Source organism: Neoarius graeffei, chromosome 4 (assembly GCF_027579695.1).
Source record: "Neoarius graeffei isolate fNeoGra1 chromosome 4, fNeoGra1.pri, whole genome shotgun sequence".
Lineage (NCBI taxonomy): Eukaryota > Metazoa > Chordata > Actinopteri > Siluriformes > Ariidae > Neoarius > Neoarius graeffei.
In genome coordinates, this window is record NC_083572.1 from 87,871,368 (window position 1) to 87,884,117 (window position 12,750).

General features: G+C 42.5%; 1 protein-coding gene across 19 annotated transcripts in view; it reads left to right on the plus strand.

The window, feature by feature from the left end:
• The window catches only part of dock7 (dedicator of cytokinesis 7), a 251,625-nt gene that overhangs the window by 47,483 nt on the left and 191,392 nt on the right, over positions 1 to 12,750 (plus strand). For all 19 annotated transcript variants that reach the window (XM_060919936.1, XM_060919938.1, XM_060919940.1 and 16 more), the window contains exon 2: positions 7,163 to 7,265. In XM_060919936.1, coding sequence (XP_060775919.1) covers positions 7,163 to 7,265 — 103 coding nt within the window. The remainder of the gene's footprint in view (positions 1 to 7,162; positions 7,266 to 12,750) is intronic.

A 12,750-nucleotide genomic window follows, 5' to 3' on the forward strand; every position in this document is an offset into this window, starting at 1 on the left:
TGATTTCTCATTAACAAGTTGCTAATTAGGTTGGTTAATGAACTTTGAGGAAAATCGCTACTCCTGCCTGACTTTTCAGTGGATTCGGATTGTTTTGTTTGGAAGATCAAATTGTTCTGATTGTTCTCATGAAGAAAAACTGAGCTAATTATAAATGAGTCTGGATTCTCATGTTATGGCTGTGTGAGTTACTGCGTCACTCGGTGCGTTTACATGCACATCCAAATCGAGCTACTGTCGGTAATCGAGCTAAGGGTCCCAGCAGGGGTAATCCAGAGAAATCCAATCCTACATGCACACAAGGAAATCGAGCTATTGTGTGAGGTACATTGTGCACCCGAGCCACAGGTGGCGCTACACGCCCCATCGTGTTGGTACACTTCCGGTTGTCGTCATGAAGAAGAGCTGTTCAAGAGTATAAACAAAGGTTATCAGTTCCGTGTTCACAAGAAGAACGACGATGAGGACAGGTCCGTCCGTCCGCATTTCTACTACTGTTGTCATGCCGACCGAGGCTGTTGTGTTTCCCGCTTGTGGTCTTGTCACTCGTCACTTCCGGAAGGGGCAGTGCTGAAATAAGTAGCTCGACTACGTAGCTCAATAGGGTTTACATGCACTAAGTAGCTCTGCTACAATCGCATAATCTAGGTCGTGTAGCTCGATTACGAGAAATCCAGTTCGGTTCGATTTCAGCCGAGCTAAGGTGTTTCCATGGCATTTAGAACTTCGATTTCAGTCGAGCTACGGCAGAAATTCAATTTTCTCTATGTGCATGTAAACGCACTGACTGACACTCTGGCTTTATCCCCCCTTCAGTTTTTTCCTAAGGCTGTAAAATGCTCTTGATTTCCATGGGACCAAATTTCCTTGACAAGCAGAGACGTTACTGTAGAATCAGCCCTCCCAGTTTGGCTTTTTTTTTCCCCCCTCTTTGACCCTCTTCTATTTTGGGGAATTTTTTTTTTTTTTTTGGCGCTGCTATGGGCAAAGAAGTTGAAAATAGTATGCTGACAGAAAATGCTAAACCACTGTCTTTTTGCCCTGTGAGGGAATTTTTAAACGGGTTATTTACGATGCATCTGTGTCATGTAGAGCATGGACATGGACTATTAAGCATAGTCTAGGTGTTATTTGTTCCAGTCAATACTCAAAGAATGGGGAAAAAAAAAGATGAAGCTGTTTCACAACTTGGGAAAACAAGATCTTATCCTCATGTTGTGTTTCTGCTCCAAGTGTCATTGCAGTGATGTGCACAGTGTGTATTGGAACTGTCCTGGCACTCACGCCATGAAACATGAGCTGAGAGTTTTAAAGGGGAACTGAAGGCACTTTTTTTTTTTTTTATCATCAGAATTCTATTTCTCATTTTATAAAATGTAGAAATGCATTTCTGACTGCTATTTTGTCACTGCTGTAGCAAGTTATGAGTTTTTTGAAATATAGTGGTGCTTGAAAATTTATGAACCCTTGAAAATTTTCTAGATTTCTGCATAAATATGACCCAAAACAACATCTGATTTTCACACAAGTCCTAAAAGTAGATAAAGAGAACCCAGTTAAACAAATGAGACAAAAATATTATACTTGCTCATTTATTTATTGAGGAAAATGATCCAATATTACATATCTGAGAGTGGCAAAAGTATGTGAACCTTTGCTTTCAGTATCTGGTGTGACCCCCTTGTGCAGCAATAACTGCAACTAAACGTTTCTGGTAACTGTTGCTCAGTCCTGCACACCAGCTTGGAGGAATTTTAGCCCATTCCTCCGTACAGAACAGCTTCAGCTCTGGGATGTTTCCTCACATGAACTGCTCGCTTCAGGTCCTTCCACAACATTTCGATTGGATAAAGGTCAGGACTTTGACTTGGCCATTCCAAAACATTAACTTTATTCTTCTTTAACCATTCTTTGGTAGAACGGCTTGTGTGCTTAGGGTCGTTGTCTTGCTGGATGACCCACCTTCTCTTGAGATTCAGTTCATGGACAGATGTCCTGATGTTTTCCTTTAGAATTTGCTGGTATAATTCAGAATTCATTGTTCCATCAATGATGGCAAGCCGTCCTGGCCCAGATGCAGCAAAACAGGCTCAAACCATGATGATACCATGTTTCACAGATGGGATCAGGTTCTTATGCTGGAATGCAGTGTTTTTCCTTTCTCCAAACATAACACTTCTCATTTAAACCAAAAAGTTTTTTATTTTGGTCTCATCCATCCACAAAACATTTTTCCAATAGCCTTCTGGCTTGTCCACATGATCTTTAACAAGCTGCAGACGAGCAGCAATGTTCTTTTTGGAGAGCAGTGGCTTTCTCCTTGCAGCCCTGCCATGCACACCATTTGTTGTTCAGTGTTCTCCTGATGGTGGACTCATGAACATTAACATTAGCCAATGTGAGAGAGGCCTTCAGTTGCTTAGAAGTTACCCTGGGGTCCTTTGTGACCTGGCCGACTATTGCACGCCTTGCTCTTGGAGTGATCTTTGTTGGTCGACCACTCCTGGGGAGGGTAACAATGGTCTTGAATTTCCTCCATTTGTACACAATCTGTCTGACTGTGGATTGGTGGAGTCCAAACTCTTTAGAGATGGTTTTGTAACCTTTTCCAGCCTGATGAGCATCAACAACGCTTTTTCTGAGGTCCTCAGAAATCTCCATTGTTCGTGCCATGATACACTTCCACAAACATGTGTTGTGAAGATCAGACTTTGATAGATCCCTGTTCTTTAAATAAAACGGTGCCCACTCACACCTGATTGTCATCCCATTGATTGAAAACACCTGACTCGAATTTCACCTTCAAATGACCTGCTAATCCTAGAGGTTCACATACTTTTGCCACTCACAGATATGTAATATTGGATCATTTTCCTCAATAAATAAATGACCAAGTATAATATTTTTGTCTCATTTGTTTAACTGGGTTCTCTTTATCTACTTTTAGGACTTGTGTGAAAATCTGATGATGTTTTAGGTCATATTTATGCAGAAATATAGAAAATTCTAAAGGGTTCACAAACTTTCAAGCACCACTGTATATCCAAAAGTCTATGGACACCTATCACACCAATATGTGCTTGTTGAACATCTCAATCCAGATTTGGTTCCTCTTTGCTGTTGTAATAACCTCTGCCCTTCTGATGAGGCTTCCACAAACTTTTTTTTTGTGTGTGTGTGGCTGTGGGGATTTGTGTGCTCATTCATCCACAAGAGCATTAATGAGATCAGGCACTGATGTTGGGTGAGGAGGCCTGGGAAGCAGTCAGTGTTCCAGTTCATCCCAGAGGTGTTCAGTGGGTTTGAGGTCAATGTTCTGTGCAGAAAACCTTGAGTTCTCCCAGTTCATCCTTGGCAAACTATGCCTTCATGTGCACAGTGACATTGTCATGCTGGAACATGTTTGGGCTTCTTGGTTTCAGTGACGGGAACGAAGATGTTACAGCTGACAAAGGCATTCCAGACAGTTGTGCGCTTCCAACTTTGTGGCAACAGTTTGGGGAAGAACCACATATAGGTGTCATGGTCAGGTGTGCACTTCTCACAATATAGCAGACCTGGGCATTTTCCGGCCCGCGGGCCGCATCCGGCCCTTTGGTTCATTCTGACCGGCCTGCGTAAGGTTAATTAGAAATTACAAAATAAACGTATTTTCTAATTTTACCTCATGCATGGACTGAATGTGAATTGCTTTTATTTTGAAGTTGTGTTCAACAAAAATGCAATGCACGCGACATGAACATGACATGAAATCCCACGAAACCTAATCCCGCGATAACTACTTCCGTAATTTGTCCAGACCAACCACAAACTTGTACGTCATCCTTCAAACGGTCCAGCCAATCACAGTGTGATGTCACCAGCAGGCGCCGGAGCCTGAGCCGATCTGTAGATCTGATGCCTACACCGAGGAGACATGCTCAGAAGATGTTTGTTCTCTTTGGCTCTACCTACATATGTGAACAAACATTTTCAGTGATGAAGTTTAACAAATCCAGGTATAGATCCTCTCTCACCGATGATCATCTGTCAGCTGTGCTTCGCATCTCCACCTCAGACATTCAACCTGACTTCGATGTACTCGTTAAAAACCAACAGAGACTAGATTACTCTCACTGAACAAACTAGATTTCTCTCACTGTGATTAGACTACAAATGTGGGCATCATTATTATAAGGCCAAATAAAAAAAAAAAAGTGTGTTTCCGGTAACCCGACCGACCGAGAATTTCGGCGGCGAAATTACTGACCGTAAAATTTTTATTACAAATTTTCCTCGATATTCAGGCTTTCGTCTAAACGGGGAACAGGGGCGCTGCGCCCTCTTACTCTCGGCGTGCGCCCCCTTACCAACTCCGTGAAAACATCCCAGCAACACCACGTGACAATGTATCTGATCATCAAATACGTTATAATTGCTCCAAAAATATTCCAATCATAGTAGATACACCACCAGATGGTGCAAAAACAATCCGAATTGGCGTTTTCCAGACTGAGGCGCCATGTTGTTTAGTTGTTTACTTGTCGCGGCTGCTCTCGCGAGGTTTGACATGGGTTCCATACTGTACAAGGTCAGCTGACTTGTAGAGCGAGATTTCTCGAGACTGAATGACCTTTCACCCACCGGCGCAGGAGGTTTTGACAGAAGTAGTTCGCGAGTTGTTTTTGTTGACACTTGGGGATTTAAAGTGCTGATGACACGAACATGACTCTATGCAATTTCTTAAATAAACTATACAACATGGCAAACATGTTAGATTTCTGTTATAATTATGTGAAAAGAAGCTGTTGTTACGCAAATATCCAACTTTTAATTGCACAGCGCAAGAAAACTGGGTCCGTGGTTCGCGGCCATGTTGTGACGTCAGCGGGAGAACACGCTGCGGTTCACTGGCTGTTCTACTCTGGTTCTACTCAATGGAAATGGCGCATGAAAACGCCGGTGAACTCTCTAGTGCTAGCTCTTCCTCTTCTGGGAGTCTAGAATTGTGTTGATCTCTTCCGAATAGAATCTATGATAGTCTACCCTCTTTACCCTTTGCCTCTCGTTGCTAGGCGGCAGTTACATGAAAGCCGCAAGCTTTCACAAGCAAATACATGACTGATATCACGCCGACTTTATGATTACATTTATGATTATCATGTAGAATCTATAGCTCTACGTACCTTTTATCTTGTGTCGTTTCACAACACATGTTCTGACAGGAGGACTGTCTTTGGATCCGGCATAGCTACTAGTAGACCCCCTCCGGAATACTGGCAGTGTTGCCAGATTGGGATTTTTCCCGCCCAGTTGAGAGGTTTCAAGTGCATTTTGGTGGGTTTTGAACATATTTTGGGCTGGAAAACTTGGGCTGACGTTTTCCAGCCCAAAATATGTTCAAAATGCACTTGAAACCGCTCAACTGTGCGGGAAAAATCCCAATCTGGCAACACTGTGTAGGCACTGCTGATGGTCGTAACACGCGTTTGTGCTGAACTGCACACCCAAGAGATTCTTTTAAGCTGGGAAGGGTGTCAAAACAATCCAAATCGAAGTGTTCAGAGCACAGGACGGATGTTGGTGAGGGCTCCCACTTGTCACGAGTGCGCCTGACTTGCTTCACCCACTTCGCATGCAGCTCGGGATCTCTGGGAAACTTGAATAAACTTACCCCATCCTTGTAGGTTTTGGAGCAAAAGCCAGCAACACAACGTGAAGGCATAATAACTTTTTTTATATATATATAAAATAATGTATGATGATAATACTAATAATGACAAACTGAACACCTGTCGCATCAACAACAAACTGGTAAGTTAGGAGGAAGGTTCTTTCGCTGACGTCATATAGCTCCTCCTCCTCTTTCGTCTCCTGGGTGCTGCAGCCCTGTCAAATTTGCCCAAATAGCCGCGTTTATCATCATAACTTGTAAAATAGGCGCCTTCGTGAATTAATATATGGATCATCGGGAATTACTTTTTATGTTATAAAACATCGCCAAAGATGTCAAAAACGTGTCATCAGCACTTTAAAGATGCCATCCCGCGGCACGAAACGGAAGAAAGCCAAAGACTGTCCAGGGCAGAAGATGATTACTTCTTTCTTTTTCAATGTTGACAGACAATTTGTTACAATTTGTTATTTTGTAAGATGTTTATTTGTGTTAAATTTTTCAAACAATAAAAAAAAAAATTAAGAAAAAAAACCTTTTTTTCTACCTACCGACCCTCTTTTAGAATTTCATGTTACCTGAAACACACTATTTTATTTTATTTATTTATTTATTTATTTATTTTTTTGGCCTTATATGATATATCTTGCTTGATATTTGGAGTAGAAAGACAATATTGTGATGTCTTTATTGTGTTTTGGGGTGAATGTGACTGGAAAAAAAATGGTACAAACGTTCACATTTTGTTAACCATTGTTTTGGGAAATTTGATTGAATAAATGACGTTTTTTGTAAGGCAACCTCGTTTTTTTCCGTACTCTTACCAGTCTTATAGGCTTGTAAAAACAATGTTATTTACTGCTTTATATAAAGAAATACAATTAATATTATGCAGAATTTAGTTCAGCCTTTTGGTCCGGCCCTCCACAAAATTTTCTGTTTCTCATGTGGCCCCATGGAAAAAATAATTCACCCCTGCAATATAGTGTATGTACTCGTTAAGCCTATATAAAGCCTTAATTCGCTAAATAACCAGTCCAGGCTTGTAAAGGCCTCTTTCTGCATCATATATTGTTTTGTTGGCCGAGGACCTTTTGTGTTTGTGGGCGTTATTTTTGCATTCACTTAGTCTTCCCTGATGTCTTTACAAGTTCTCTGCGATTCACAAATGAAACCGAATTAAAAAACAAGACAAAAAAAACCCTCATCCTGTTACCTATGATATCTGGAATGTGGGCCGTTTTGTCAGTGCATTGAGTGTGTAAACCTTTTGTGTTTCTGGGCGTGATTGCGTTCACCAAGCCTGCCCTTTTATATTATTGTAGGTTACAGCAGGTGAATTTTCAGCAGTGTGTTTCATGGTTTCTTATGAAGCCTTGGCGATGTTGTGCGTTTATGAATAAGTTGTTCTTCACTCATGTGCTGTCATGAAATATTTATCCATTCAGTGTATTGTTGTTTTGTTGATGCATGACACTCAAACCTGACTCTGTCTCTCCTGTTATTCAGGACTGTAGCTGCAGAGGTCAGGAAGCAGATCGCTGGTCAGTATGGAGGTTCCCCTCAACTCCTCAAAAATCTCCATATGGGGGGTAATGCAGCGAGCAACTCGGTGAGTGCAGCACAACAACTGTATATGACTTCATCTGGTTGTAGGCACAGTGGTCCTTTTCCTCACCTTTCCTGTATGTATTCAGTTCTGAGCTTTTAGTCATTATTAGTGCTGTCAAGCGATTAAAATATTTAATCACGATTAATGTTGCGACTGTCATAGTTAACTCGCGATTAATCGCAATTTAATCGCACATTTTTGTCACATGAAAAACCATTGTAATTCTCTTGTCAGCATAAAAACGTGAATGGGCTTGCTTTGTATTGCAAAGCATAACACGTCTTGACATAGCCACTGCAAAGTGAAACCTAAGCCGAACACCGGGGCTAGCAAAAGAACCATGAGTGAAGTGATCTACTGCTTGAGTTAGTCTACAACTCTAATCAGAGAGACAGGTTACACAGTGACGGTAGGCTTGACATGCTTGATTATAATATAAAGTACACTATTATATTAACTTTAAGTTGTTCGTTGATAAATATTGCATTGAATCTGATCTTTACTGTTTCAGCTCATTTAACACATTTTGTACTTTTACACTTTCTGCCTGTTGATGCGTCGCGCTGTCCAATCAGAGGCGGCCAAATTTGCATATTACAGGAAGGATTTCTGGGATAGCATTGAGTTTACAGTTCAGAGGGATCTGGCTTCTTTAGACGCTGTCTCCTTAAAACTGAATAAATATTTAAAAAGAGCCAAATGAGCCAGTCTTTTGAACGGCTCTTTTCAAAGAACGGATCACAAAGATGCGGATCCCATCAAAGAGCCATAAATCCCATCTCTACTAGCGCGCCCTGCCTGCGCTGGTTCTTTGGGGGGAGGAGGGCAGAGGACTCTGGCTGTGCGTGGCGTGGCATTACAGTCTAGCTGCTATCGTTTTTCTAAACAAAGTCTCTGTTCCAAGTTCCTGGCAGTTTCAAAAGCTTATGAAAAACCTACATCATGTCACAGAGCGTTAATCTCGCGATAAAAAAATTATCGCCGTTAAAATTGAGTCAAGTTAACGCGTTAATAACGCGACATTTTTGACAGCACTAGTCATTATCCATCAGGTATATTCTTGATGTTTTGGTATGTTACAGTATTAACATTAAGAATGTTGGTCCTTAGTCTCGAATGGTGTGTAGAAATGAGTGCATGTAAGTTGAAAGCTTGTGAAGCCTTTAGAATTTTCTACATTTCTGCATAAAAATGACCCCAGGTTTCTCCACTTTTCAAAAATGAAAGGGGGCAGAGCCCCGGTGGGGGGCCAGGGGGGAAGTCCCCCTGAAGCTGACAGACTTTGGGCTTTTTTTGACAGTGAAACGCCAATAAATGGATAGGAAATGCTAAATCATTGTTAAAATCATTTTACAAAAAATTAACACATTCTTACTGTACATATCTTTATTGTCAATGTGTGCATTGACATCACACATCATGAAGACCCTAGAGAGACCCATGGATTAAAGTTTTCCGTCATGTGACGGATTTCCGTCAGCTGAACTCTCCCAAGGCCAAATGTGAGGTCGGTGCTGATCCGAGGAGAATTAAAATGACGGGTGGTTGGGTAGAGATTGGGTTATAACACTGTGTTGCAACACCACCAACTATCAGCAGGGTTTATTTAACTTTTTTGTTTTTGAGCCATGCTTTGTGTTGTTCATTTCCTATGTTTGATCATGTTTAAACGTTCGCTGTCTACGGTGCGGCATTAAAAAAAACATGCGCTGTCAAAATTGGCAAAATACATTCCCATGTGCTTGGCGTGCTTGTGTCTGACCATTTCTGTTTTGTATTAAATTAAATCTTGCCAAAATGACTTAGTTCAAACTTGGACATATAGAAATAGAGCATGTTAAAAAATAAACCCCGGAAAGCCCGCTCCTCTGCTTCAGCCAGACTTGAAGACCCGACGATGCAATGCTTGCAGACTGTCAGAAGTAATTAGACCTAAATTTATAGCTAACAAATCAGCAGACGCCCCAACAATTATTTTCGTTAGGCCAATGTGTAAGGTATGTTAGAACCGTGCCTTATAGCTACGTTATATCACAATTTAAAGGACGTTTGAGGAATGGGAGGCTGCGAGCGCAATGATGTTCCGACATGCGCTAAACTTTATTCCCTGAAAATCATACACCAGCGTTCAATGCCCCAAACAGTCAAAATGTCTAGAAGACTACGGTTAAATAATAATCATAGCCTGCGAAGTTAAATTACGTCAAAACATCTGTTTCTGGCCTATGAAATGATGGAGGAAAATGAGAACGAACGCAAAGTAGATAGCAGCCAACTTCACGCGATCTTTTAGGTAACTTAACACTCGTGTTGGCCACAATATTTCTCTTAATAAAATCTTGAATTGTTTTTGAAGTCGTATTCAACACAAAGTAAGGTCAAATTATAATTTTTAATTTAAGCAAAGATCCAAACTTTTTTCTATATTGACGTCGAGCATAGAGGAGCATGTCATTCTGCTTTCGGTTTCGGCAGCATGGATGCGCTTTCCATGAAAGAAGGCACTGATGTGTCTGCCATCGATAAAGGTGTAAAAACAAGTGGGGGTGGGCTTGGCTGTACGAAATGGGTGAAAACGGAAAGCCATTTAGTTCATGGTGCAAAAAACTAAAAATTCCAGGCGCTTGCATTTGTGTGGTTTGCCACAAAGAAATAATATACGGAAGCAATGGAAAGAGAGTGCAATAAATTGAATATATTAATCCATTAATTAATTGATAATAAAGTTATCAGTTCTAAGTTAACCATTCTCAGAATTTCATTGAAAATTTTTTTGCTTTAATCCATGGAGACCCCTCCTGGAGCAGATCCAGTCTATGGTCCAATCACTTCTTGACCCCCTTCAGTTCGCCCACCAGCCCCGTCTTGGAGTAGAGGACGCAATCATCTACCTGCTCAACAAAGTCTTTGGCCACCTGGACAAGCCAGCCAGCACTGTGAGGATCATGTTTTTTTATTTCTCCAGTGCTTTTGACACCATCCGACCGGCTCTACTGGGTGAGAAGTTGACAGCGATGCAGGTGTATGCCCCACTGGTGTCCTGGATTGTGGATGATTTGACTGGCAGACCACAGTACGTGCGCTTGCAGTGCTGTGTGTCGGAAAGAGTGATGAGCAACACCGGGGCTCCGCAAGGGACTGCCCTTTCCCCTTTCCTTTTCACTCTCTACGCCACTGATTTCAACTACTGCACACCTCCAGAAATTTTCTGATGACTCTGCAGTGGTTGGACGTATTACTGGTGATGAGAGCGAGGACAGGATGGTGGTGGACAACTTTGTCACGTGGAGCAGGAAGAACCACCTACAACTCAGCGTGACGAAGACGAAAGAACTGGTGGTCGATCTGAAGAGAATCAGGGCTCCGGTGAACCCTGTTAACATCGGAGGGGTCAGTGTGGACGTGGTGGAGGAATACAAGTACTTGGATAATAAACCGGACTGGTCCAAAAACGTGGACACGGTATACAAAAAGGGCCAGAGCCGTCTCCATTTTCTGAGACGGCTGAGGTCCTTCAACATCTGCCGAACGATGCTGCGGATGTTCTAGGAGTCTGTGGTGGCCAGTGCCTAGTCTGGCTAACGCGACTTCAAAGCTCTGCGAGCATTTGGTCTGGCAAAGATATTAAGCCCAACCGTTTCCCAAAGGCGTGGTTGACCCGCCTCCCTGAAATGCCTCAGTTTGCTACTGGTCGAAGCCAGAAAAGGCTGTGACGAAGCTTAAACCAATCACATCACTCTTTCCTCTGACGTATGTGACGCGACGGAAACTGCTTGAGTAACAGGAAGAATAAATACCTCCAGGGCTGCTCTTTGCTCCGTTTTCAATGAGAACTTCCCGTTGAATGCTTTCAATACAGCATCTACCGCTGTGTCAAAGGCTTGCCGCTGCTCCATGTTCGTAATGTTTCTAGTGAATGAAGCGCTTCCGGCATAGATTCTGTAAACAATCTATGGCTTCCGGTTGCAGTTCTACTACGTCACTGCCTTGAACATGCCTCTACCCAGGGCCGTTGGAGATGCTCAAAGTTGATTGGCTTGCCTTGCCAGACTAAGCTCGCAACAGGCCCTCGTGTTGTGTCACACTTAGGATGGGCGGGCCCAGGCTAGCCAGTGCCATCCTGTATGCTGTCGTCTGCTGGGGCAGCGGCTTGAGGGTGAAGGACACTAACAGACTCCAGAAGATCATCAGGAAGGCCGGCCATGTTGTAGGCGAGGAACTGGACTCTCTCTGACTGTGTTGGAGAAGAGGACACTGTCCAAAATAAAGACAGTCTTAGACTCCCCTTCCCACCCTCTACATGAGGAGCTGATCAGCCACAGGAGCACGGTCAGTAAATGGCTGATTCTTCCACGCTGCACAACTGAGAGACTCAGGAAATCATTCCTATCTGTTGCAGTCAAGCTGTACAATGCCACTGTGGTACACGGTCTTACTGTGCATACTGTATCCTTAACTCAGGAGCAATATAGGTATCGAGGAATCATTGTTTATAAAATCACTTCATTTTGCTTTTACTTGAAGTTATTGAACTGAATTTAAATTTTTTATTTATTCTTTTTTCAGACGATTTAAAAAAAAAATATTTAAAAATTATTTTTTTGGGCTTTTTCCACCTTTATTGGATAGGACGATGCAGAGACAGGAAATGAGCAGGAGAGAGACGGGGAGGGACCGGGAAACGACCTCGGGTCGGGATTGAACCCGGGTCCCCGGCACGGCGCTCCATCCACCTGAGCCACGACGCCCCCTTTTCAGACGATTTTATCTTCTATTTTTAGACATGTTTACTTCTCTGATTCAGGAGCTTGGTAGCAAATTTGAATTTTTCTCCAGGGATTAATAAAGCGATTCTGATTCCGGTGTTCATGAACGACGCCCCCGGGAGAGTTCTGCTCTGTGCCTAAAAATTTAACATGATCCAGCCGGCTTTAAAAATGAATAACTCTGCCAATAGAGCTTGCAGCGAAGCCAAATTTTACAGGCGCCTCCCCATTCGAAAGAGCACAGTCTCGGGTCGGTAGGACCGCACCTCAGCCTGGGATTCGTGAACGAAGCCCCTGCAAGAGCGCTGCTCCGCACCTGAAGGTTTAATATGATCTAGCTGGAAACATAGATATGCAAGCGAGCAGCCTGCAATGACGAGGGGGAGTGAACTCATCCCAGGGTCAGCAAGTGGCCAATGTGGTTATCGCCCTTTAGTGTCGAAGCACACGTACTATGCCACTGATTTGCTTTACAAAAATGTGTTTTGCTTCAGTCAAATTCCACTGAGAATGCCTACTTTTTTCAAACAAACAAATACCTGAAATATAAAATAATTGATGGTGCGTATGAAAAAGGCTTTGGATGAAATGTTTTAACTATTGGACGAAATGACCTGTATTCATACTCGATGGTCTGTAGAAGCGTCTTCTCTTCAGAAAAGTCTGACTTTTTTAAATAATATGGGTCAAAACCCACACATCTATCTTCTCTGTGTATC